Consider the following 25,744-nt stretch of genomic DNA (forward strand, 5'->3'; position numbering starts at 1 on the left):
TATCAATTTACCTGTGTGAAAAACCATTTTTCAACATCACTTAGGTTCCTTTCCATCAAACTTTCATATTCATTTCGGATAGCAGACAAATTCTTCTGGAGGTCCACAGCAGGAGCCATGTCCACCTCCACATGGACCCTGGCACCCAGCTGTTCTTCAAGGTTTTTCACTTCCTGCAAAACAGAATCATTGTAGATTTTGAGTTGTTATACTTTTAATCAAACAAGCACTCAATTATTAACAATGAAAGGTTAAAGGAAAGCGCAGTCTTTAGTGTGAGGAAGCTAACTTGGAAAGGCTGGCCTCAAATAATGGGAGTTTACACAATAGTGTAGAAATTAAACGGATTAGTGCATATACTGTAAATATATGTTGTTTGCTGCAGGACCCTGCCTTAATACATCATTGGACAACATACATTGTTGAGAACCATAGTCAATGACTATGTAACACAGTCAAGCATCCAAATCTAGTATGTACATAGACAAAATAGCACTGGCTAACAAATTCCACTGGCCCAGTTCCTGGTCACCCTTGTGACATCTCCTTCATGAAGTTATCACAGTTCCATAATACTTGAGTATATGGCTTGGTGACTGAAACCAAGGGCGTAACTAAAAATATAGCACAAAGGAGCAAGTACTGTCTGAACCATGTTAAAATGGCTAAGAAAGCAAAGAGTAGTCTTTAACTAAAAGGACTACCTTTAGGACAGACTTTATAAAGCCAAAAGGTTCATTAATATTTTTTTCTAGGTGTTCCTGTCCCTTATGCCTCGTACACACGCAACGATTATCGGCCGACCGATCGGCCGACTTTTGTCCAGTGTTGTTGTGTTGGTTGAAATGTGCTCTAGACTGCACACAAATTTTCTCGGCCAACAAAAACCAACTTCAGAAGTGATGTCATGTGCTGGTTTACTTTCCGTGTGTTTTTTCTTCTCTGAGCATGCCCAGTCTTGCTCATCAGATTTTTGTCTGCCGAAATCTGTACTGACTGATGGAAAATCGGCCGTTGTGTTGACGGCCAACCAAAATTTTATAGCCTGCACACCAGATTTTATTCGGCCGAAAAGTCGGAGTCGGTTGTCGAAAGCATCATACTAACAAGCCGAAAATCGGCCGATCGGACGTTGGCCGAAAATTCACGGCCAACTATCGATCCGTGTGTACGAGGCATTAGAGTTTGTTCACACCATATCCGTTGAGCTGTGTTGATCTGCACAGATCAACACAAGCTCAATGCAAGGGCACAAAGAAAACAGTTATTACAATTTTTTTAAAACCATTTGGCATGTAGGTATTCATGAAATTCGGGTGCTCAAGCTGTAGATAGATCCTCAACTAGCCCAAAAAGCAAAATTTAAATTTGACAGTTGCCAACAGTTTTAATGCCTAATAACTAGTTAAAAAAAAATCTGCAGTTTTATACTTATTTGTACCATGTGGAAGAAACGATAAAGCAATAAAAATGTTCAAGTTTAAAAAAATCTGCAGTTATATAACATATTAGCAGGTTGTCTATTGGTTATTATATGCTGCCCACATATGTGTAGGTCATGGCATGAGACCATCCTGAAATCTTGGATTCCATGTTAAATAATGAGCAAATCAAAGTATGTATGAATCTTTCTCTCCAGTGTTCAGCTTTGAAGCTATCTTTTCTCAAGTCAGGAAAGTGGTTTGGTTTGCATTTCCGGTGTCTCTTGTCCTAATTCACCAAAATTGACATCTGCAAATACTCCAATAAACTGCATGAGATGCCACAAAGTATTTGGTGTAAACCTCCTGTAGTGTAAGAAACTTAGCCCCAAGCAAACTCATAATAAAAAGTCAGTACCAGTAAAATTGTGGGATACCAGTTGTGACGAAACCATCCAGCACTAACCTTGGGTGCTTTCATCAAGATTTATAGCTTCCTCCAGTCTGGACGTAGGAACCAGATATTATAGCTGAGCATACAAGACTAGCCGACAATAGCTTTTACATGCAAAACTGGAACTGTTTATTGTAAACTCACACAGAATTTATAGTACACCAAATAAGATGAGCCTGATCAAATTATCATATGCAAAGGTAACTGTATACAGGAATATAATTAACATAACTAAGGAACAGTCAACATATACTCTATGCAAATCCACATCTAGTAACTAATAGCCGACAATGATTTATTTTACCTGTAAGCTAATCAACAAAAACATATAACACCTCACAATCATTTTCTAACAAGATGGAGTGGACGTAATACTAGCAGACAGACAGAAACAATAGGTGACCCAAATAACAATGGGAAAAAGACACTTAGGATGCACACTATGGGAGAGACCTACTTACAATAAATACATCATGGCAGGAGACCCCAGTGGTTTGAGCTAATTACATTAACATCTACAGTCATTGCTGGTTTGAGGCATAGAGACATCAAATATGTATATGGAACCTATAGTTCCCATAGTCTGTGTGTTTTTGGGAGATTTGGACTTGAATCCAAAGCTAGACCAATCCAAGGGTACCCCTGGCACATACCTCCCAAAGAGTAATGTTCCCTTAAAAGCCAGGGCCCATAGTCAATAGGCAAGAGGCCACCCTGCAGTCCTCTTTAAAAGCCCCTGTCCCAGTTGGGTCTGTCACACCAGTTATATTTGAAGTTGAATTGTACAAGTAATGCTGCAGAGGAGAATGCAGTATACTCATGAATGGAAAGAAAGTGTGTTATTTGCAGTATTTCCAGGTGAAAGTAAATGGATAAAAGCTCGAGTAATAAAAGATAATGCAGTCACTACATCTAAAGACTGGTAAATTGATATGGTATTTGTTAGAGAATTGTGTAACATTTGTAAGTTGGCCATTAACTGGACTTATATACCTCATTGCGGTTTTTCTTTAGAAGTACCAGGTCCTCTGCAAGATGCTCAAGTTGAAATTCCAGATCACAGCGTTCCAGCGTCAGTCTATCCAGGCTTCTGCGTAAGTCTACTACATCTGCTTCTATTGTTTTACGCAAACTAAGCTCCATGTTATACCTCATTAAATAAAGTGAACATAATTAGATCATAGAACTTTAAAAATGCACAAACAATATAGAAGGTACATTTATGCAAACAAAAATAGACACATTATGGGGGTAATTCTGTAAAATCAATCAATAAACTAACATTATATAGTTAGTCAGGTTGAAAAAAGACACAAGTCCATATGGCTCAACCAATAAAAAACAAAAAAACAGTAAAGAAAACCCAACCATACAATCCCATATACACAATCGTATACCCGCAGTTGATCCAGAGAAAGGCGAAAAACCAGAGAAACCTCTATAATTGTCCTAAAATCATGGGGGGGGGGAGTGAGGGTGCAAAATCTGGTGCAGCTCTGCATAGAAACCAATCAGCTTCCAGGCTTTCTTGTCAAAACTTATTTAAACATGCTGAATTTTGAAGCTGGTTGGCTACCATGCACAGCTGTACCAGATTCCGAGTGCTCCAGTATTAGTAAATCCCCCATTATTTCAAATGTTATTTTTTTTAAAACGCAACTCCAGGCCAAAATCACAATCTCAATCTCTTAGTCCTTCACTGTACATACGTACTGTATAATAGGGATGATCGAATGGTTCGGGTGGACCATCGGTTCGACCCGAACATTGGGTGTTCAAAATTTGGTCGAATTCCGAACTTTTGCGGTAAAAGTTCAGAATTCGGCCACCAGAACCGCCCAAAATGCAATGGGACAGGAAGTGGGCTTTAAAAGCCTGTGATTGGCCCAGAAACATCAGTAAAAGCCAATGAGGGGGCAGGAGTCTGCTAGGAACGTGATTGGAGTGACTACGGGGTCCAGAGGCCAATCAGGAGTGAATACGCCCCCCGGTATATAACATATAACATAGCCCCGCCTAACCTCTAGCACTGTACTACAGAGGCTTTTGAAGAGAGTGGAAGCATTTGTGTTTCTATTGCTTTGTTACAACGTTTGTTGCATTACTTGTAAAGCTCCAGTGTCATTTTTTAATTATCTTCTGCTGTATGGAGCTGTTCTTTTAGTGTGAGGAAAGGGATATGCAGTGTAGTTAGGGTACTATATACCACTATAGTTAGATTCAATAATCTAGTTTTTGTAGGGATGCTTTTAAGTGTCAGGGTTCCGTCTAGTGAGCATGTTGCACTGCTGATATATCTACAGCAGGCATACGTGTTTGCTAGTCAACTATTGTGCAAAATACCACACCCCCTTACAGGAAGCACATGGTGACCCCACTCTGCCATGTCAGGGTGACCGGAGTTTAGGGTGACCTGGCTCTGCCATGCCGGGGTGACCCCACTCTGCCATGTCAGGGTGACTGTAGTTTAGGGTGACCTGACTCTGCCATGCCAGGGTGACCTGACTCTGCCATGTCAGGGTGACCGGAGTTTAGGGTGACCCCACTCTGCCATGTCAGGGTGACCGTAGTTTAGGGTGACCTGACTCTGCCATGCCAGGGTGACCCAACTCTGCCATGTTAGGGTGACCGGAGTTTAGGGTGACCTGGCTCTGCCATGCCAGGGTGACCCCACTCTGCCATGTCAGGGTGACCGTAGTTTAGGGTGACCTGACTCGGATAAAGCCTCAGTGACAACTATACATAAATTAAAATTCATCACAAAAAAACAGATTATCTTTCTTAGAATTTCAGTAGCACAGGGATGGTGTTACCCTCCTTTCATAAAGTGCAAATAAATAAAGTGCATATATTGCATAAATAATCCAAAACATCCAATTATGCAAGAACAGAGTCCATCAAAAGTCTTTGTTTATGTAGTGCCAGAGCTGGTGATGGTGACATTGTACGGTGGTTCCTATAACTGACACCAATGACCCTGCATTAAAGGCACTGTGTATTGCTCTAGCACTACATAAACAAAGACTTTTGAAGGACTCTGTTCTTGCTTAGTTTGATGTTTTGGATTATTTATGCAATTTATGCACTTTATTTCTCTCAAATATTGTTCACAAATCTGTCTAAGGCCCCTTTCACACGGGCTTTCCGATCCACCTGTCATTTTTTCAGGCGGACCGGATTGGATGCTCCATGCAGCCCTATGGAGCGGCAGATGTAAGCGGAGACATGACATCCACTGACACCCACTGTTATCCAATCCGATCCTGTCCATGAAATCCGGACGGATAGAAACCCTATTTTCCATCCGTCTGGAAGATCGGATGGGATAGGATCGGATGAGAATGGACAGGCGGCCCATTCTCATCCGATCTACCCATAGAGGGGAGCGGGGATCTGACAGCTAGCTCCGTCTCTGCACACAGAGAGGAGACAGAGCTGTCATCCGCCTGCTCAGAGGAGAACGGACTCTGTCGGGCGCACCGCCCGTGTGAAAGGAGCCTAAATCTGTGTTAGTGAGCACTTCTTCTTTGCCGAGATAATCCATCCACCTCACAGGTGTGGCATATCAAGATGCTGATTAAACAGCATGATTATTGCACAGGTGTGAAAACCAAGAAATATGAGGGGGGAAAGACCCTCTCAGAAGGGTTGCATTAACCGGGCTCACTGGGTAATTTGTGCAAAAAATACTTTAATAAGTGGTGCAATGCAAAAACTGGTAAATACAAAAAATTTATAAAAACTACACATCCAAAGTATGACACATGTAGTGTGAAGCCGACCCCTTGGATCAGTGTGGGTGGTATATGCTGTGTAACAGCACCACCCTGAACCAGCACTCCACCTATCGCAGAAACCCTGTCTGCATCAATTCCGAGGGAGAGGAGTGATCTGTTAATAAAAAACTTGCGATTACTTCTTCAATCCCTGGGAGTTGAGATGCCTTAGCATGCCTAGAATAAAGTCTCAAAGATGAGAAATAGGTCTGTAATACCTCAATTCTCTGTCACAGATAAAGGCAGATATTGGCTGTGAGCTGTGTGAGCAACTGTGGGCAGTTGGTAACTGGGAATAACAAGTGCTAGGTACTTCACTATGTCATATGTCCAGTGGGTAAATGTCAGGTGAAGGGAAATGGTTAGTGCACTAATTGGCCACTCTATATGAGCTCATATCATCCCTGTAACAATCTAGCCCGATCCTGCTATGGCCGACATAGTGGTAATTGAAAGTTACTCTTCACAATGTAGAGTTGCTATAAACTGTTATGCAGATAGAGGTACGGCGTGTTCGGAACCATAGGGGGAAGCGATGGAGAGGAGGGGGATGGGGTGAAGTTCCAGGGGAGGGGGGGAAAAATTCCCGAGTTGGGGAGAAGTTCCTCTCTGTGGGGGGTACCACCTGTCCTGCTTCGTGTGATAGGTTATGGCCCGGATCGTAGTCTGTGGGATATGAGGGGGCTATATGTCGGCAGTCAGCCCATCGATGATGGCTTAGTAGCTGTCCAGTGGTGGATATGTGAAAATAGTCTTACCGATAGCTCCTCCTCCTGGTCTCCCGTCAGTCCAGAATGGAGTCCTAGATCCCGTGTCCGGCCGTTCTCACAGTAGGCGGTGTGAAGAATCCCCCCGTGTGATGATGGACTGTGCGTCCTGCAAAGTACTTTCAGGCTGGTTCGCCCATCCCGTGTCCTCTCGTAGAGAGCGATGTTCAAAGGTCCGGAATTCCGGGGTGGTGTCTCACCAACTTCCCGTGGCATCCTACGTCACCGTGTCTCATTGGTCCATACAGAGACAGTGAACCTCCTGCAGGGCCGGTAGAATGCTGCTGTCTGACGTTGACGCGTTTCGCGTCCTCACGCACGCTTCTTCAGAACGTCATGGTGTAATGTGTTCATTGTTTAAATAGCCGGCATCTTAATTGGACATAATTTGTCACGGCTTTTAGTATTGCCATGTCGGGGCCATCTAGTGGTGTAAACAGTGTATCACAATGATCATACTCTATATAAAGCTAGATTAAAATTGAAGCATAGCAACCTGACTCTTAATGAAATCGAATGAGTATAGCATATAAATCAGTTTCTTTGATATCTGTAGAGGGATAACATTTATCAAAATAGAAAGAGCTGCAATACCAGTGAAAAAAAGTGCATAAAGCCAGTCAGGGCTTAATGCTGAGTCGCAGAGGTCATGGCAGCATAAAGGAAGGATTCAATTACTTTTAGACAGGTGTGCCTTAGGTTTGCCACAATAAAAGGCCACTCTAAAATGTGCAGTTTTATCACACAGCACAATGCCACAGATGTCGCAAGTTTTGAGGGAACGTGCAATTGGCATACTGATTGCAGGAATGTCCACCAGAGCTGTTGCCCGTGAATTGAATGTTCAATTCTCTACCATAAGCCGTCTCCAAAGACGTTTCAGAGAACTTGGCAGTACATTCAACCAGCCTCACAACCACAGACCACATGTAACCACACCAGCCCAGGACCACCACATCCAGCATCTTCATCTCCAAGATCATCTGAGACCAGCCACCCGGACAGCTACTTCAACAATCAGTTTGCATAACCATAGAATTTTAGCACAAACTGTCAGAAACCGTCTCAGGGAAGCTCATCTGCATGCTCGTCATCCTTATCGGGGTTTCAACCTGACTGCAATTGGTCGTCATAACCGACTTGAGTGGGCAAATGCTCACAATAAATGGCATCTGGCACTTTGGAGAGGTGTTCTCTTCACGGATAAATCCTGGTTTTCTAAGATCTTTGAGTTCAGCTCATGAAAAATGGGGGCAAAAACAAGTGTTGCGTTTATAATTTTGTTCAGGATATGAAACTTTGAAAAAAAAAAAAAAAATCTGGTGATTCTGTCATGAAAGTCCCTGTTTATGTTATAGGATGGCAGCATGTTGATGTTCAGGCTTCCAATTGTTCTCCTGTATTGTCACCCTGTCACACTCACATGGCCCTCTGATGGAGACTACTAGTGGCCATTTTAACAGGTATTACTTAGGCATGGTCCATTTTTGGAAAACCTGCTACCCTAAGAAATGCAGTGCTGTTAATGCTAGAGTGTAGGTATAGTAGGCAGGAAGAAAGTGAAAAGAAGTTGCAGGAGATCAGCAGCACTTATGGACAAAGGAAAAAAACAAATAACTTATTAAAGCTGAACTCCAGGATTAAAAGCCATCCCATGCTATAATCTTACGGCATGGCAGGGGTTAATAGAGCCAAAGAATCTGTCATAGGCACTCATCAAGAGTATCGACTATGCCCGCTCTTTCCACCAGCCTCTTCCACTTATAGAATCTGTACTAGAGTTTCCATGAATGAAATGTGATCTATGAATGGAGGACGGGCGGGTGAATAAAAGGTCCACCTCCTCCATTCATAGAGCACATTTCACTCAGAGAAGCTATAGTACTTCTTCTATGAATGGAGAAGAGGGGCGGAAAGAGCAGATATGATGAATGCCTGTGACAGGTCCTTAGCTCTATTAACCACTTAAGCCCCGGAAGATTTTACCCCCTTCCTGACCAGGCCGTATTTTGCGATTCGGCACTGAGTGACTTTAACGGACAATTGCGCGGTCGTGCGATGCTGTACCTAAACAAATTTGACGTCCTTTTTTTCCCACAAACAGAGCTTTCTTTTGGTGGTATTTGATCACCTGTGCGATTTTTTGATCATGCGCTATAAACAAAAAAAGAGCATAAATTTTGAAAAAATAACAATATTTTTCAAAATTTTTTATATGAAATTTCCCCCAAAAAATGTAAAAATCTAAATTTTTTAACATTTTTGGGCAATTTGTTTTCTGCTACATATGTTTGGTAAAAAAATCGCAATAAGCGTATTTTGATTGGTTTGCGCAAAAGTTATTGCGTTTACTAACTACGGGAAAAATTTTTGTAATTTTTGCTGTTTTTTTTTTTTTTACGAGTAATGGCGGCGATCTGCGATTTTTTTTGCGGGACTGCGACATTGCGGCGGACAGATCGGACCCTTGACTGACATTTTTGACAGTTTTGGGGGTACCAGTGACATTACTACAGTAATCAGTGCTATACATATGCACTGTTACTGAAAAATGACACTGACAGAGAAGGGGTTAACTTTATTGGAGAGGGAGGGGTTGAGTGTGTCCCTAGGGCATGATTCTAATTGTGCAGGGATGTGGCTGTGTGTGGAACAGCAGAGATCAACGGTCCTACATAGCACGACCGTTTGATCTCTGCTGTTACACAAGGGAGAATGACAGGCGGCTTTGTTTACATTAGCCGCCTGCCTTTCTCCCTCTGTAACTGACAATCGTGAGTGACTGGCGGGACATCGGGTCCACCAGTCACTCGCGCAGAGGTGTCTGTGAATGAGCGGGGGGCGGGAGTGCGCCTCCGGTGGCGCACGCTAGCCCCTATTGGCTCACAGGCTAGTGACGTACCAGTTCGTCACTTTGCCTGCACGGGGCTGACTGCCGCAGTATATGTACTTGCGGCAGACGGAAAGTGGTTAACCTCTGTCACACTGGAAGATTATTGAAGTGAGGGTTGGGGGAGAGATTGGCAGGGGAAGCTTATCCTGCAGCCCAATGAGCAGGGCTGTTGTTAGAAATCACGGGGCCCCATACAGACTACCTGGCAGGGCCCCCTCAAGGAAAATATTAAAGATATATTTAGCTAAAATTACAACAAAATCACTTTTATCAGACACAAATATAACATAGCTCGCATAATTCCTGCTAAACCTAAAAAAAAACTATGTTAAATAAAAAAGATGAGAAAAATATACAGGCTGGGCAGTTGGGAGCTCAGTGACCAGAGAGACAGAGAGAGAGAGAAACAAAGTTACAATTTATAAATAAACTCCTGAGCAGAGATAAGTGCTGGGAGGGGGGTCCACACAAGGGAGGGGGATTAGTGAGGGACGACTGTCTCTTTCTCAACAGATAAAAGCTGATAGCAGGGAGAGGGACAGATCAGATTCAGGTGCTGGAGGAAGATTTCTGTATTTGTTGTCCATTACTAATCCCCCTCTTTCTCTTTGTGTGGGCCCCCCTGTGTGCTCGGGCCCCCTACAAGAGGGCTGGTGCCCCCCCCCCTATCAGCGGCCCTGCCAATGAGCATATCTGATTGATTGTAAGTAACTCCATCATGCCAATGTTTTTTTTTTTTTTTTTGCTAGACCTAGGCTTTAAAAACAATACCCCTGTGCTGCATCCCCAATACGTCTAGGGGTAGAGAAATAACCTGTAATAGGAGGGATGTTCCAAAAGTAATGCAAAAGTGGGCAACTTTTTTATTAACTTACTTACTTTATTAATTGTTATTACTTACTCAATTTTGTTGGTAGAGTAACTTTTCCTTTGTAGTTTTTTCACTGCAGGTGAATAATGGATTCCAAACAGAAGCAACAAGCCATCATTGAGTTCTTGTCAAAGGAGGGGTGCAGGCTGTCTGACACCCACAGAAGGCTAAAGAATGTTCCTAAAGATGGTACATTGACAAGAGAAATGCCCTGCCATTGGTAACTCTTGTCAATGGTGTCATCTCCATAAACATTTCTTAGCCTTCCTGGCTGTCGGGAAGCCTGTACCCTTCCTTTCGTCAAGAACTTAATGGCTGTGTGTTACTTCTGCTTGGAATCCATTATTTACTTGCAATGAAAAAGAGTTACAATAGAAGAAGAGTTGCTCTACCAACATGTGAAATGTGAACGGCCTATATAAGTTAGGAAAAATGTTATGCCCACTTTTACATTACTTTCAGGACAGCTCTCTTACATTTCATTATGTTAAAAAAATACACAACTGCAATAAATAGGGGCTCAGCTTTGAGTGTGGCCAATCAAGCAGAATCAGCAAAATATTGACGGGCCCGGGACAAGGGGTGGGCAGAAGGAGTGGCTGCCCTGGGCACTGTGATATCATGTGGGGTGGGAAGGCACCACAAGGAGATTGGGGGGGGGGAGGGGATTCGTGTTGAGAAGGGTAATTAATGGGGTGGCAGGGGTTAAGAATAGTTCTAGGAGGTCATATTTGGGAAAGTGTGCTAAGAGTGGTGACTTGGGGGGGGGGTATTTGTGTTGGGAGGAGGGATGAGGTAACATGATTTGTGCTAGCATGGGGTATTGGGGGAGGGGAATGTGTGCTGGAAGGGGGGGATTTGTGCTTGGAGGGGGAGTTTGAGGGGTAGAGGATTTGTGCTAGAAGGGGGACATTTTTTTTTTCTTTGGGGAGGGCATATGGGGAGAGAGAGGATTTGAGCTTGGAGGATGGAGATGGAGGGCAAAGGTTTGTGCTAGGAGGGGGCTTTTCAGCAGCGGGCAGATTTGTACTGGGAGGAGGGGGTTTATGCTTAGGGGGTGAGCATGCAGATTAGTGCTTGTTTTTTTTTGTTGGGTTTTTTTTGGTTGGGGGGAATTTTTGCTGACAGATAATGCTTATACATCTCTTGGGGGGGGGGGGGGGCAAAATTTGGCATGTTCGCCCTGGGCTCTGATGATCAGATTTGAAATTACAGCTTTTACTTTTCACAAATTGCTTTCACAAACCTATCCTTTATATAAAATAAATAGAGATTAGCAGTTACTTCTCTTGGATGACACCCTGGCTGCGTTCCTCCTAGGACTCATGTAGCACTATTATATTTTGTTCAGTGGGATATCGTGTGTCAGATCCTGGAAGGAGGCCATTATGGAACCCTGGAGTTCTTCTATTGTCTTGAGTAATCCCCATAGTATTACATTCTCTGAGCTGTGTTTTCACAACCTTCTAACTTCTCATGGAGAAAGAACATTCTGGCATTGCTCTGTTTATTTTGCATGATGTTGTGTGTGGGAGTGGTAATATCCATACAAATCTCAGAGGAGGATGTACAGAGGCTTAAATCTTTGATCTTGCATATGGGTTATTGTGTGAGTTTTTGGGAAGTTTTCATTATTGCTTTCCATACCATCTACTTGGGTTTGTGGTCTACACTTATTTCATTTAGGTGAATATTGTTGTTTGTTTGATAAAAAAAGAGAGCCAACACCTTAGGACAGGGGTGTCAAACTCAAGTTCATCGTGGGTCACATCAGTATTATGGTCGCCCTCAGAGGGCCTGTTATAGCTGTAGGCCACCACTATAAGAAGGCAGGAGCCCCTACCCTCCCTTATATCACAGTGCATCCCGTGTTTACCATGTACTGCTGCTGGGAAGAACGTAGAGCTGAGAAGCAGCAATTGCATGGCCTGGAGGTGGACCAGAGGAGGACTGGAGTCAGCTACCGGAGTCTGCTGAATGCTGAGACCAGTGGCGATGAGGGTGCTCACAGACGGCCCGTTCTCATCCGATCTCCCATAGAGGAGAGTGGGGATCTGACAGGTCAGTCCCTGCTAAGTAAGCGGAGACAGACCTGTCGTCCGCCTGCTCAGCAGGGATCAGCGGATCGATCCTTGCTAAACAAAACGACGGATAGCACTTGTGAAAAGACCCTAAGTGAACAAGCTGAAATTAGAAGCAAATTGGCTACTATGCACAGCTGCACCAGATTGTGCACTATCCAGTCTTAGTAAATCAACCCCCTCATCCTTGACCCTTGACCCTGAACTTTGATTCTCATCAAGACCTTTGACCCTAGAATTGACCCTAAGCCCAGGTTCACACAAAGTTGCATGACACGTCACGCCCCATTAACGACAATGCAATTTGTCGGTGCAATTTAAGTCATTCCGACTTAAGAAAAGGTTCCTGCACTACTTTGGGACAACTTCAACATGACTTGCAAAAGAAAGAAGTCGTATGCAAGCTGTGATGAAGTCACGCAGTAATGTCGGCTCCAAAGTTGTGCGACTCTGAAGCTGAGCTGGTATGAACCATGGCTAACCCTAGCACTCTCCTGGATCAAGCCCTGATCTAGCTATTTTATCTTTTTTTTCCACTATTTTTTTTGTTGACAATTTTCTCCTCTAACAAGGAGAAAAAGAAACATTGTATCTTTTTCTCCATTCAAGAGGAGAAACAACACAAAGGTAGCCTATAGAGTGACTAAGCACTGTGATAGCCAATCACAGGCTATCATAATGATCATGTGATGGAGAATCAGCCTTCCAGGCTCCTCCTGATCATTAGTACGAGACTCTGAGCTGTCAACAGCTCGATCTCTGTGCTGGGAGCAAGCTGTGCAGCACACTCTCAGCACAAATACAGGAGCTGAAATATGCAGCCCCGTGGATGAAGACCCACTTCTGTGAGGCTGCATGTATGCGGATGCACATCTGGAAGGAGTTAAGGCCCGTACACACGATAAGAAAATCTGAAAGGAAATTTCGTCCGACGACCGATCTGCCGATTTTCAGATTGTTAGTATGGTGCTTTCTACAGCCAACTCCGACTTTTCGGCCGACAAAATCCTGATGTGCAGGCCATAAAATTGTTGTCGCCCGTCAAAACAAAGTCTGATTTTTGTCTCATTAGTACAGATTTGGACGGAAAAAAATCTTAAGAGCAAGACTAGGCATGCTCAGAGAGAAAGAACACATACAAAGCAATCCAACACATGACATCACTTCTGAAGTAGAATTCTGTCGTACGGGAAAATTCGTATGAAAATAACCTCTTCACTTTCCACATCAGACTAGCATGCCACAAAAAACGGACGACAGATCGTTCGATAATCTGATCGTGTGTACGGGGCTTTAGGGTAGTGCAAAACAGTTCTAAAGGACAATGATTGACTCTGTTGAGTGTATACTCTCAATGCTAAGCTAAGCTAAGCTAGCTAAGCTACTAAGGTACCTTAATGCCACAGTATTACTTTCACTCCCAGGTCCCCTCCATACCCTCACCCTGTAATTGGACATTGAAAAAAAGAAGCAGCACGTCAATGAGCTTTTCTCTCTGTCACTCTGATCTCTTCTTCTATCAGTATGCTCATTATACTGCAGCACACTTGATTTGCTCATTTTGCGGCTTCTCCCTCCTTCTGAGCTCAGCTGTACAGAGATCACAAGTCGCTGATATGAAGTCAAATGAAGGTACTTCCACTGCTTGCATTAAAAAAAAAAAAGTACATTTAATGATGTAATAAATAATTGATTACAGAGCTGCAATAACGTGTGTCTTTTTTATCTTCATTGAGTTCATCTTTAAGGACCACATGTGGGCAGATGCAGGTTTTCCTAGAAACCTGTAGGGGGCATTGTGCCATTGTAACAGGTGGATTGGAGTTTGTTAAGCGAATTGTCCTCTTAGGGACTCTGTCGAAGCCAGCTGTCTGATTGGACGCTGCAATCTTTTGAAATCTCAGGTGGCCATCCTGGTGTGGGACCTTATCTATAGGGGGAATTGTGTCATTTGGGCGCTCCTGCAGTGAGTGCTAAGTCAGGGACAGGTACCCGCTTGCTAGGAAAAGCGATTAGTGCAAGGAAAGGTTCTTGACCAGTAAAGTCAGTACAGGGACAATGGCTGCAGTGAGGAAGCATCCTGGTACCATGGCGCTCTCCCCCCCCAGCCGTACAGTGCCATCCTGGTGCACCGTTAACTGCTTCCCCTTTGGTTTAAGCCATCCTCCAGGAATACAGGCCTAAGCCTGGTGGCACATTGTAAATGCAATCTATTGCCTTATATCAGTGCCTACAAGACCTTTCATTATTCTTTACTCCTAACCTGTATAAAATATAGCAGAAATGAAATACCCTCAAGGATTGTGTGTGGTCTCTCCCTGATTGGATACTTTGGGAGACAGAGACAGGGAGACAAGTCATCAAATGAGTGAATATGCCTAAAGGGAAAAAAAGAATTAAAGTTATACTAATAATGATAGCATGGAAGCACGGTAACAAGGAAAAACAAAGATTTTTTTTTCATTTTCATCCTGATGCTTTTAGATATGTTTATTACAGATACTGAACACATTGTAAGTTAGTTCCAGACTTTAAGTCTGCAGGATTCCTGCTTTCTTAAATATAGTTTATATCACCTAGTAATGGCTGGGTGTTTCTATAAGAGGTATGAAGAACATCCATGAACAGAAACTGATAAACTTTCTGACCAAAGTGTTATTGTTACATACAATCTATAAAAGATTACAAAACTGGGGATACATTTTTATTAGATGCTATAAATTTGTTTTTTAGAAAAAAATACGTGTTTGACCACTTAAGCCCCGTAAGATTTTACCCCCTTCCTGACCAGGGCCTATTTTGTGATTCGGCACTGCGTGAATTTAACGGACAATTGCGCGGTCATGCGACGCTGTACCTAAACGTCCTTTTTTTCCACAAAACAGAGCTTTCTTTTGGTGGTATTTGATCACCTGAGCGATTTTTACTTTTTGCGCTATAAACAAAAAAAGAGCGTCAATTTTGCAAAAATAACAATATTTTTCAAATTCCCCAAAAAAAATGTAAAAATCAAATTTTTTTAACATTTTAGGCCAATTTGTTTTATGCTACATATGTTTGGTAAAAAAAAAATCGCAAAAAGCGTATTTTGATTGGTTTGCGCAAAAGTTATTGCGTTTACTAACTAAGGGAAAGATACTTGTCATTTCTGTTGTTTTTTTTTAACGTGTAATGGCGGCGATCTGCGATTTTTTACGGTACTGCGACATTGCGGCGGACAGATCGGACCCTTGACGGAAATTTTTGACCCTTTTGGGTTTACCAGTGACATTACTACAGTAATCAGTGCTATACATATGCACTGTTACTGTAAAATGACACTGGCAGTGAAGGGGTTAACTTTTTTGGAGAGGGAGGGGTTATGTGTGTCCCTAGAGGCGTGATTCTTACTGTGATTGGCTGTGGCTTGAGGTGTAGGAACAGTGATCAACTGTCCTACATAGTAGAACCGTATGATCACTATTCTTACACAGGGGAGAATGACAGGCGGCTTGTTTACATTAGCCGCCTGCCTTTCTCCTGCTCTAACGGATGATCGCGAGTGACCGGCGGACATCGGGTCCGCCGGGCACACGCGCGGGGGGGTCCATGACCGTGCGGGAGCGTGCCTCCGGCGGCGCGCGCTCGCTCCCTAGACCCTCGCAGGCTAGTGACGTAGCCCTACGTCGCTTTGCCTGTGAGGGGCTGACTGCCGAAGTAAATAGTCGTGCGGTGCTCGGCAAGCGGTTAAGGTAACACTGTATAGTGTTGAATACAATGTTTTTTCTAGAAAATATTTGCACACCAAGCTTGTTCTCCATCGTTAAGAAAATACCTGGCAAAACAGTCCTTTCAAAAGCCATAGTAGCCATTGACAATGGATGATCACAGCATGGTCCAGCAAGGTTTGGATCATGATCAGAGAGTCAATGAATACTTCCTAGTCCCAATAGACACTGAAGGTGACATCTACCAAACTGTTGTTCTTCTAAAATAACACTGAGCTAACATTGAAGTGATTGACCAAGAAATGAATAGATGCATATATACAGTATATTGTGACAGTGAATGGCCCTGCCATTGTGAAAATTCAGAAGAACATGACTAAGGCTTAATGCAAGGTTCTAGACCTTAGCTCTTAGAAGAGAAAGTTGTGTTTTTGGTTTTCTCCAGATTCTGTAGTCCTGGATTGAGAGCCTGGGGCTTGAAGGTTCTAAAGTGTCTTGGGTGTGAAGGAACCTTCAATCCTGCGCTGGTTTTTACAAGGTGCCTGCAGCCTGTGTGATTACAGAGGTGTGCATGGTCATTATATACTCCAAACTGGAAGCTCTGACCTATCTTCAGTCTTGAGACAGTCCCCCATATTGGAGACAGAAGGTCTCACCCAGAGGCCAGAGGAGCTACAGTCAGGAGTCAAGAGACAAAAGCTCTCACCCAAGGGTCAGAGGAGCCCCTGACAGGAGACAGGAGGTCTTGTTCTAGGAGTCAGGTGGGCTCCTATCAGGGTGTCAGGAGAACCGCTATCCAGAGGCCAGGATTGGGCCGTGCAGCTGGGCACTGGGACTAAAGGCTAAGAGAGCCAAGTGAACCAGGAGAGCAAGACAGTACAGTCAGAGGGATGGGTAAGAAGAGCAGTGGTGCTGCTTACCAGGAAGCCAAACAGATCCATATGTTCAGCTGACTGTAGATATTGATGGTAGAAACCCCAGTGGGGGCAACTGATGTCTATGTGAACATTCCATTTTATTTAAGTGAGCATGACATGAGCATAACCACCCCAATACCAAGATAGATAGATAGATAGATAGATAGATAGATAGATAGATAGATAGATAGATAGATAGATAGATAGATAGATAGATAGATAGATAGATAGATAGATAGATAGATAGATAGATAGATAGATAGATAGATAGATAGATAGATAGATAGATAGATAGATAGATAGATAGATAGATAGATAGATAGATAGATAGATAGATAGATAGATAGATAGATAGATATACTGATATATAGATATATATATATACTGTACTATATATAACAATCAGCTATAACATTATGACCACTGACAGGTAATGACAGGTAAAGTGAATAACACTGCTTATTTTGTGACAATGGCACCTGAGAGTGGGTGGGATGCATCGCAGTTTGTTATATATATATATATATATATATATATATATATATATATATATATATATATATATATATATATATATATATACGCTGTATTACCAGAAGTATTGGGGCACCTACTTTTACACTCACATGAACTTTAATGGCATTCAATATTGAGTTGACCCACTCTTTGCACCTATAACAGCTTCAACTCTTTTGGAAAGGCTGTCCACAATGTTAAGGAGTGTGTCTATGGGAATGTTTGACCATTCTTCCAGAAGTGCATTTGTGAGGTCAGGCACTGATGTTTGACTAGAAGGCCTGGCCCGCAGTCTCCGCTCGAATTCATTGCAAAGGTGTTCTATCGGGTTGAGGTCAGGACTCTGTGCAGGCCAGTCAAGTTACTCCACCCCAAAGCAACTCAATATTGAACCCTACAGACTAAGATTAGGATGCCATTAAAGTTCATGTGTGTGTAAAGGCAGGCGTCCCAATACTTTTGACAATATAATGCGCATATATACAGTATATATAATTATTTTCTATTTCCTAATATTTCCTTACTTGCTTTGAAGGTCATCACCTGCAAGACGGGCATTGTCTATGTGCAGAAGAACTTGCATGTTATCCATTCTGGCATCAAATATCTGAAAAGGATTGCACAATTGGAAGATTAAAGCCCAACTCTGAGCTATTGTTAAACTAGCCAATGTCGTTCTGTGCACTATATTCTGACACACTTATCATCTTTGTTGTTTATTTACTTTCAGGAGGCCACATAAATGATGAAATGGCACCCAAAGGCTAAGTATTTGAAATCAGGTTAGCCGATATTGTACTGCATACTGTGAGCTACCTATTCTACAAATAGCTGGGATGAGGCAGAATGCAAAGGGTTACGTACTGTAGGTTGAGACCTTTGACTTTAATGGGCTTGACACATCTAATAGGCTTGACACATCTGTATAGAAAGCTTTATTGCTGCTAGAGATATTACCTGAACATCTGTAGTCATATTTCCTGGATTTTATTTATCATAATAGTGTCAGTATCTAGTTAGTTACCGTATATACTCGAGTAAAAGCCGAGTTTTTCAGCACATTTTTTTTGGCTGATAACGTCCCCCTCGGCTAATACTCGAGTCAACAAAAAAAAAAAAAGTTCCCGGCCGCTCCGACGTGTTTAAGATTTAAAAATGGCGCCGCCCGGCGTATACATGTCACCGTGCATGCGCCGCCACCACTCGGGACAGGCCGGGAATAGCTGAACGTATACCAGCTTTCCCGAGCGGCGGTGGCGCGTGCGCAATGACGTGTTGGCGCCAGGCGGCGCCATTTTTAAAATTAAGGCACCTCTGGAACAGGTAAGTGAAACACAGCCGTACTAGTATGCCCGCAACCCCGCATCCTTTTGTACCATGCTTGCCACCCTGAATTCTCCTGTACATGCCAGCCACACTGCATTCTCCTGTACCATGCCAGCCACACTGCATTCTCCTTTACCATGCCAGCCACACTGTATTCTCCTGTACCATGCCAGCCACCCTGCATTCTCCTGTACGATGCCTGCCACCCTGCATTCTCCTGTACCATGCCAGCCACCCTGCATTCTCCTGCACCATGCCAGCCACCCTGAATTCTCCTTTACCATGCCAGTCACCCTGCATTCTCCTGTACCATGCCAGCCACCCTGCATTCTCCTGTACCATGCCAGCCACCCTGCATTCTCCTGTACCATGCCAGCCACCCTGCATTCTCCTGTACCATGCCTGCCACCCTGCATTCTCCTGTACCATGCCAGCCACCCTGCATTCTCCTGTACCATGCCAGCCACCCTGCATTCTCCTGTACCATGCCAGCCACCCTGCATTCTCCTGTACCATGCCTGCCACCCTGCATTCTCCTGTACCATGCCAGCCACCCTGCATTCTCAGCCTAGGCTTATACTCGAGTCAATCATTTTTCCCATCTTTTTGTGGTAAAAGTAGGGGCCTCGGCTTATACTCGGGTCGGCTTATACTCGAGTATATACGGTAACTTATATGAGCCCCAGAGCCTGTGGCAATGGGCTTTTTGTTTGTGTCAGAACTGATTATTTCCCTGTAGAGTCAATAGGAATGCAAAAACAGCTTGAAGAAGGTTGATGCAGCTTAAAAGTAGGCCAAATGCACGTCAGAAGAAGGTCAACTACAGGTTGAATGTTCCTGTTGAAGAACTCTGAATGCACCTGAAAGCAGGCTGGATTTGCCCATTGACATAAGCCCAAAGCCCATAGACACAGGCACTAATGCTGGACACATTCTACAATCTTGATTATACAGTCTGTACCATTTTGAATATTGGGATTAAACCTAAAAAAGGAGGGGAGGGGATACACTCCAGGTGTCAGAGCCTATCAACCCAGAGTAAAGTAGGAAGAGATTCCTCCAGGAGGGAGAAAGAGAAGAAAGATTTTCCATATAGTGCAATGGACTGTCTGAATAAGTGATTCCATTTAGATGAAAGTAGAAAGACACTTACACCTGTTTATCACAATTTTTTAAATATTAATTATAAGCTGACTGTGGCAGAATGGCAGTTCATTGGTTAGTAAAATGATTTGGCAGTACATTTCTACTAGCCATCAGTTTGTATAGAATTTAAATATGTTGCTGTTTCTGTGGGAACCTAAAATCATAATTTCTGGATAATTGTCTTCTTGTATGTGTGTTTTGTGTCTCTTGTAGAGAAACAAAACTGTAACATCTACAAAGGTATGTGACCACTATGAGTAAATATGTGACTCATACCTCTCTCTGAAGCTCCTCAATGCTCTTCAAGTTTTTGCTGTAGTCAGGCAGTTGTTGAGGTGCATTTTTTTCATACCACTCTTTGATCTTTCTTTCCAGTCGTTGGTTTTCTTTTTCCAGCGATGCCACCTTCTCTAAGTAGATTTCCAGTCGGTCATTTAAAGCCATCATAGTCTCCTTTGAATTCATACTAAAAAGTCCACCATTCTTCCAACCGCCATAACTCTCAAAACTATTGATGTTAAAACCAAAACTACGCTCTATACTTCCAGGTTCAAATGTTCTTCGAAGTCTTGATCCACCGTAAAAGCTAATGGACTCTGGAGAGTTCTTGTTGCTCCAGTGCAAATGCCTGGACAGCTTTTTTGGTTCACCACCAAATGAAGAGGCCCTCTTGAGAGATCCAGCAGTAGACCAAGCTTTTTTTAGATTGTAATTCATGATGAAGAGCTCGTTGGGCTTGGATAAACAAAGGAAGACTTTGTTGACTTAGAAAATGAGAAACACTATTTGTACTTCTTTTATAGGAACTCTTGTGGGTGTCACAGTGGCTTTTTATGGGAATTTTACAGGCGTCTAGGCCTATGCCAGACGAATCTCCAGCTTCATCAAAGGTATTTTTAATACTGATGGCTATTTTGTGTGTAAGTATGAACATCAGACAGAAATACTTGTCACGCCCTGTGAAACACTGTACTAAACATTAGTTTAGCACTGTTGACCTTGGAGAACAATATACACACAGCATACACCTGCTAATTATAAGGAAACTGTAACCCAAATTGGATATGAATATGAGATAATACCTGCTGCAAATCATTAGAAATCAATATATTAGAGAGCGCAGGCTGAGTGTAATTGTAAGGTTCGCAGATTCTGTCCTGTTGGGTGAGATGGTATTGTGGGAAGTCAAACAAAATAAAGAAGAACCTTCATAATTAAAAAAAAAAAAAAAAAAAAAAAAAAAAGATTGTTAACCTTATAGTAGATCCATTGGGGTTTTTGCATTTGGACCTAATAACATTTGTTTAAAGCGGTAGTATCCCGCTTTTTGACACTTTTACCTACAGGTAAGCCTATAATAAGGCTTACCTGTAGGTACAATTAATATCTCCTAAACCGGCACGGTTTAGGAGATATTTGCAGTGCATGCAGCCGCTCACGCGAGCGGCGCATGCTTTCTGAAGGTCTGGGGGGACCTTTAGCTTTCCGGAAAATCACTCCCACGCGCATGCGGGGAAGTGACGTCATGGCGGCTCCGGCCAATCACAGCGTCCGAACCTGGAAGAGACGCCGAGGGATCATGGCAGCGCCCGCAGTGATGTCCGGGGGTCCGTGTCGGGGCTTCGTTCTAAGGTAAGTAATACATAATGAGCTAGTATGCGATGCATACTAGCTCATTATGCCTTTGTCTTGCAGGTTTTTTTTTTTTTCGGGTTTACAACCGCTTTAAGTTTTGGATAGAGTAGGGAATGGATTTTTTTTTGGGGGGGGGGGTTTGCTGTTATTTGCTGTTTTTGTGCCACCAGGGAGATTTCCCTACACTTCCTGTCCCAGAGACACTGCAGGCTGTAAGAGGATACCCTGTTTTAGAAAGATGTCAATAGAACAGATGTACCCATTGCTAGATTTCCCCTCATCTTCCATGGCCATTTAAAAATGTCTGGATTTCTCGTCATTATTTGTACTGGATTTGCAATGGTCACCAGGACAAAAAGAGAGAGTGAGAGGGTTAAAGCACACTATGGTAAAAAATCATGACAGAAACTCTTACCTTTCCACATTCTACTCAAACCTAATAAAAAAAGGCTAGATTTACAGACACTGGGGGGTGAATTAAAAAAAAATGTATTGTGTATCTGGGTGCCCCACTCCCCCCCCCCTCCCTCCTCAATTTGATGACACACCCTCCTACTTCTGTGACCTCTCCTTGAGCTTTTCATTCAAACCATCCCTTATGTACAAAACCATGGTCTCAACATTCTCACCGCTGTCATGAATAATCCACGTAATGTGTCTAATATGTTTATTTCTTGAGACCATCAGCTCCATCTAATGAGCATAATGTGGCATTTTCCTAAAATACCTCAGTAAGGAAAACACTACATTATGACCACTAGATGAAGCTTTCACATTTGTGCATTGAGTGCCATTTAAAAGAAACATGCCAAAAAGGGAAAAATGGCAAATAATGACTGAAAATTTAGATAACATTAGACTGAGGATTAAGTTTTGCATGGTATGTACAGGTTTTTAAATATAAAAAAAATGCAAGTACCTGGGTGCTCTACTTTTTTTTCCTGCTCAATGCCATAACACACCCTCCTGCTTCCATGACCTCTCCTTGAGCTTTTCACTCAAACCCAATCTGGCTTCCTTACGTACAAGACCATGGTCGGACACTTCGGACCCCCTTTCCCTCCCCCCCCCTTTATTTTTTCCTACCCCTTCCCTCTCCCCCTTTATTTTTTACTACCCCCTCCCTCTCTATCTTCCTTCCACTATTTTCTATCTCTTTTGCTCCTTCACTTTGCCAAACCAAGATTCTGGTCAAGAGACATTCTAATTAGATTCCGTTAAGATTTTGTTGAGATATTTAAATACAGAGTGTAAGCCACACCTACTTTACCACTAGGAGGCACCTTGGCATGTGTTTGGTTCCTTGATCCCTTGGCGCCTATTAGTGCAGAGTACTAGGAGACCCTTGGGCACCTTCCTAGAGGCCTAAGCATTGGGTTCCTGAACCCCAGGCTGAGCACATTTTGGCTTGTTGCATTTTTGGCTGTTAACCCTTCCCCGTGTATTTGTATGTTTTTTCCACATGCCTCGCAATGGTTTACTAACCTGTCTGTTGTCACTTTGACGCATTTATATAATATATATATATATATATATATATTTGTAAGAAACTATTTGAACAAGAAATAAAACGCAAGCTATAATTTGTGTTCTTAACTACTTCCATACCGCTAAACATCATATGACATCCTGGGCTTTCAGTAGAGATATCTGAATAATGCCTGCAACTACAGGCATCATTCAGCTATCTTTTTTTTCTGCTGGCGATTCCCTGCACAATAAAAACAATCATAGCAGCAGTTTAGCCGCTTGATTGTTTTTACAGGCAGCAGAATGGGATGTCCCCCTGCCGCCGCCCTCTGATGCTTCTACCGGCTCACCCTTGTGATCGGCGAGCTGGAGAAGGAATCCCCTGCAAGTGGAAGTTTACCATAGAGCTGACCGAGGACTAGATGGTCCTTGGTCGTCTCTATGACTCTCAGAGGCCGGGCATGATGTTATGACGTCACATCCAGCCGTGTTATAAACACTGCCGTGTGTTCGGTTGGAAACCCTGAGATCATTTTTTTTTTTGTCCCAGGCTTTCCAGCCTAGAGGAGAGATTTGGTAAGTTACAGATCTCTCCATAAAGAGGACCTGTCATGCCCTATTCCTATGACAAGGGATGTTTACATTCCTTGTAATAGAAAAAAAAGTGATCAAAAAAAAAAATTAAAGGAAAAGTGTAAAAATATATATTTTTTAATTAAATAAAATAAACAAAAAAAAAATGAAAGTCCCTCATCCCCTCGTGCTCGCACGCAAAAGCAAACGCATATCTCGGTTGTGTCTGCATATGTAAACGACTTTCAAATCACACATGCGAGGTATCTCCGCGAACATTAGAATGAGAGCAATAATTCTAGTTTAAGACCTCCCCTGTAACTCTAAACTGGTAACCTGTAAGAAATTTTAAGGCGTAGCCTATGGAAATCAATTTAAGTTTGTCACCATTCCTCAAGTGAGCACAATTTTAAAGCGTGACATGTTAGATATCTATTTACTCGGCATAACATCATATTTCACATCATACAAAAATAGTTTGGTTTTTTTTTTCAATTCATGTAAGTGTTTTTTTCCCCCCAAAAAATAATGTTTGAAAAATTGCTGCGCAAATACCGTGTGACATAACAAATTGCAATGACCGCCATTTTATTCCTTAGGGTCTCTGCTAAAAATATATACATGTATAATGTTAAGGGGTTCTGAGTAATTTTCGAGCAAAAAAAAAATTATGATTTTTACATGTAGGAGAGGAATGCCAGAATTGTCCTGGTATGGAAGCAGTTAATGAAAATCTTAACAGGCTATAAACGTCTGTGTGCTGAGTTATAACCTGAGAAAATGAAAAACAAACAGTTTAAAAAGCTTTTTCAATTAAATACTGTTTACTGATCTTATGGCAATATATAATGGGAGTCTATGCCATCTTCCTTATTAATGTTATGAGAAGAGTAGGCCTGACACCTACACAAGGCACATAATTATTTTATGGGGTGAATCAGTAGAAAGCTTTTGCATTTAGTAGGAAAAGATTATATTGAGGGATGATGAGTAATAACAAAAGAAGTCCATCCAAAAGTGTTACATTGGGGTTGATTTGCCAAATGCGTAGCACATATCCACTTTGCAAAGTGAGGTTGGTGAATGAGGTGAAGCTGTGTTCACTATGAATGCCCAATCCTATTCACTTGCCGACCATTCACATACCTAGTACATCATTGATCTACAAGAGCAGCTTATTAGCCACTTGATTGCTATTACAAGCAGCAGGAGGGGATGTCCCCCTCCCCTCCTGCTGTCTTCCGCAGCTTTCTCGGGCTCTCCCGTCCCACTGGGAGACGCAAGCTACCAGCCGGCATGTCCACCAGCTGGCTGGACAGCCAGACAAAGTTGGGATCGGCTTTGATCGGCTGTTCGCTATAGTAACCCAGAAGCGATGACATGACATCACTTACTGTTTACTGTATTCAAAAGCACCAAACTTGTGCAAGTGCAGAGGAAAAATTCCTCCATAAAGAGTACCTGTCAGTCACATGCCTATTGCTGTCACAAGGATGTTTAGATTCCTTGTGACAGCAATAAAAGTGATTAAAAAAAATAATAATATTAAATTAATAATTAAAAAAAAAATTAAAGTGCCCCCACCACCCCATTGCTTCCGCACAAAGGCAAACACATGCGTCAGTCCCGCACACATGCAATCGTCCCACACATATATCACCACAAACGTAAGATCAAGCAGTAATTCTAGCCCCAGACCTCCTCTGTAAATCAAAGTGGTCAAAATTATTGGTAAAATTAAAGTGGTAACCTGTAAAGGCTTTTAAAGCATTGCCTATGGATTGCTTGCTGGTGATTGGATGATTAAAGCTTCACCTTATCCACTTCAGTAGTGTGCAGTTAGGCTGCAGTTTGCCCTCTGACCTGGCATTGTGTTTCTTCTTCAGGCTGGTAGGAAGCCATTGGAAACTAATTTGACCCCTATTATGGGCTCCAGGTCTCTCTTGGCTAAGCTGGCACCTGTTATTGAATGCCAAAATTCCCAAGATTTGAGCAGCCATCTTGACACAGAAGAGTGAAAATAACAATCTCTGTGTAATTTGGTGCACCCTCAGGGTGGGATTAGGAGAGGGATAGAGCCCCACTTGTTAGGAAGAGAGCTGGAGCAGCATTAATGAGAGGTGCCTAAAGAGGAGGGAAAGACTAGGTTTCTTCTTACAGGGTATCTCTTATGCCAGCTTCTTGGAACTGT

At 42.7% G+C, this 25,744-nt stretch overlaps 1 protein-coding gene across 1 annotated transcript in view; it reads right to left on the reverse strand.

Moving 5' to 3' along the window:
- LOC309567470 (keratin, type I cytoskeletal 19-like) overlaps positions 1-20,592 on the reverse strand; it is a gene marked incomplete at both ends in the record, with an annotated part of 38,209 nt that extends 17,617 nt beyond the window's left edge. Inside the window, 4 exons of the mRNA XM_082272859.1 lie at positions 12-173; positions 2,869-3,025; positions 17,928-18,010; positions 20,152-20,592. Of these exons, the coding sequence (XP_082128985.1) occupies positions 12-173; positions 2,869-3,025; positions 17,928-18,010; positions 20,152-20,592 (843 nt within the window). The remainder of the gene's footprint in view (positions 1-11; positions 174-2,868; positions 3,026-17,927; positions 18,011-20,151) is intronic.
- Between the last annotated feature and the right edge of the window lie 5,152 nt (positions 20,593-25,744).

This window comes from Pelophylax lessonae (genome assembly GCF_965119305.1).
Source record: "Pelophylax lessonae genome assembly, chromosome: 11".
In the NCBI taxonomy this organism is placed as follows: Eukaryota; Metazoa; Chordata; class Amphibia; order Anura; family Ranidae; genus Pelophylax; species Pelophylax lessonae.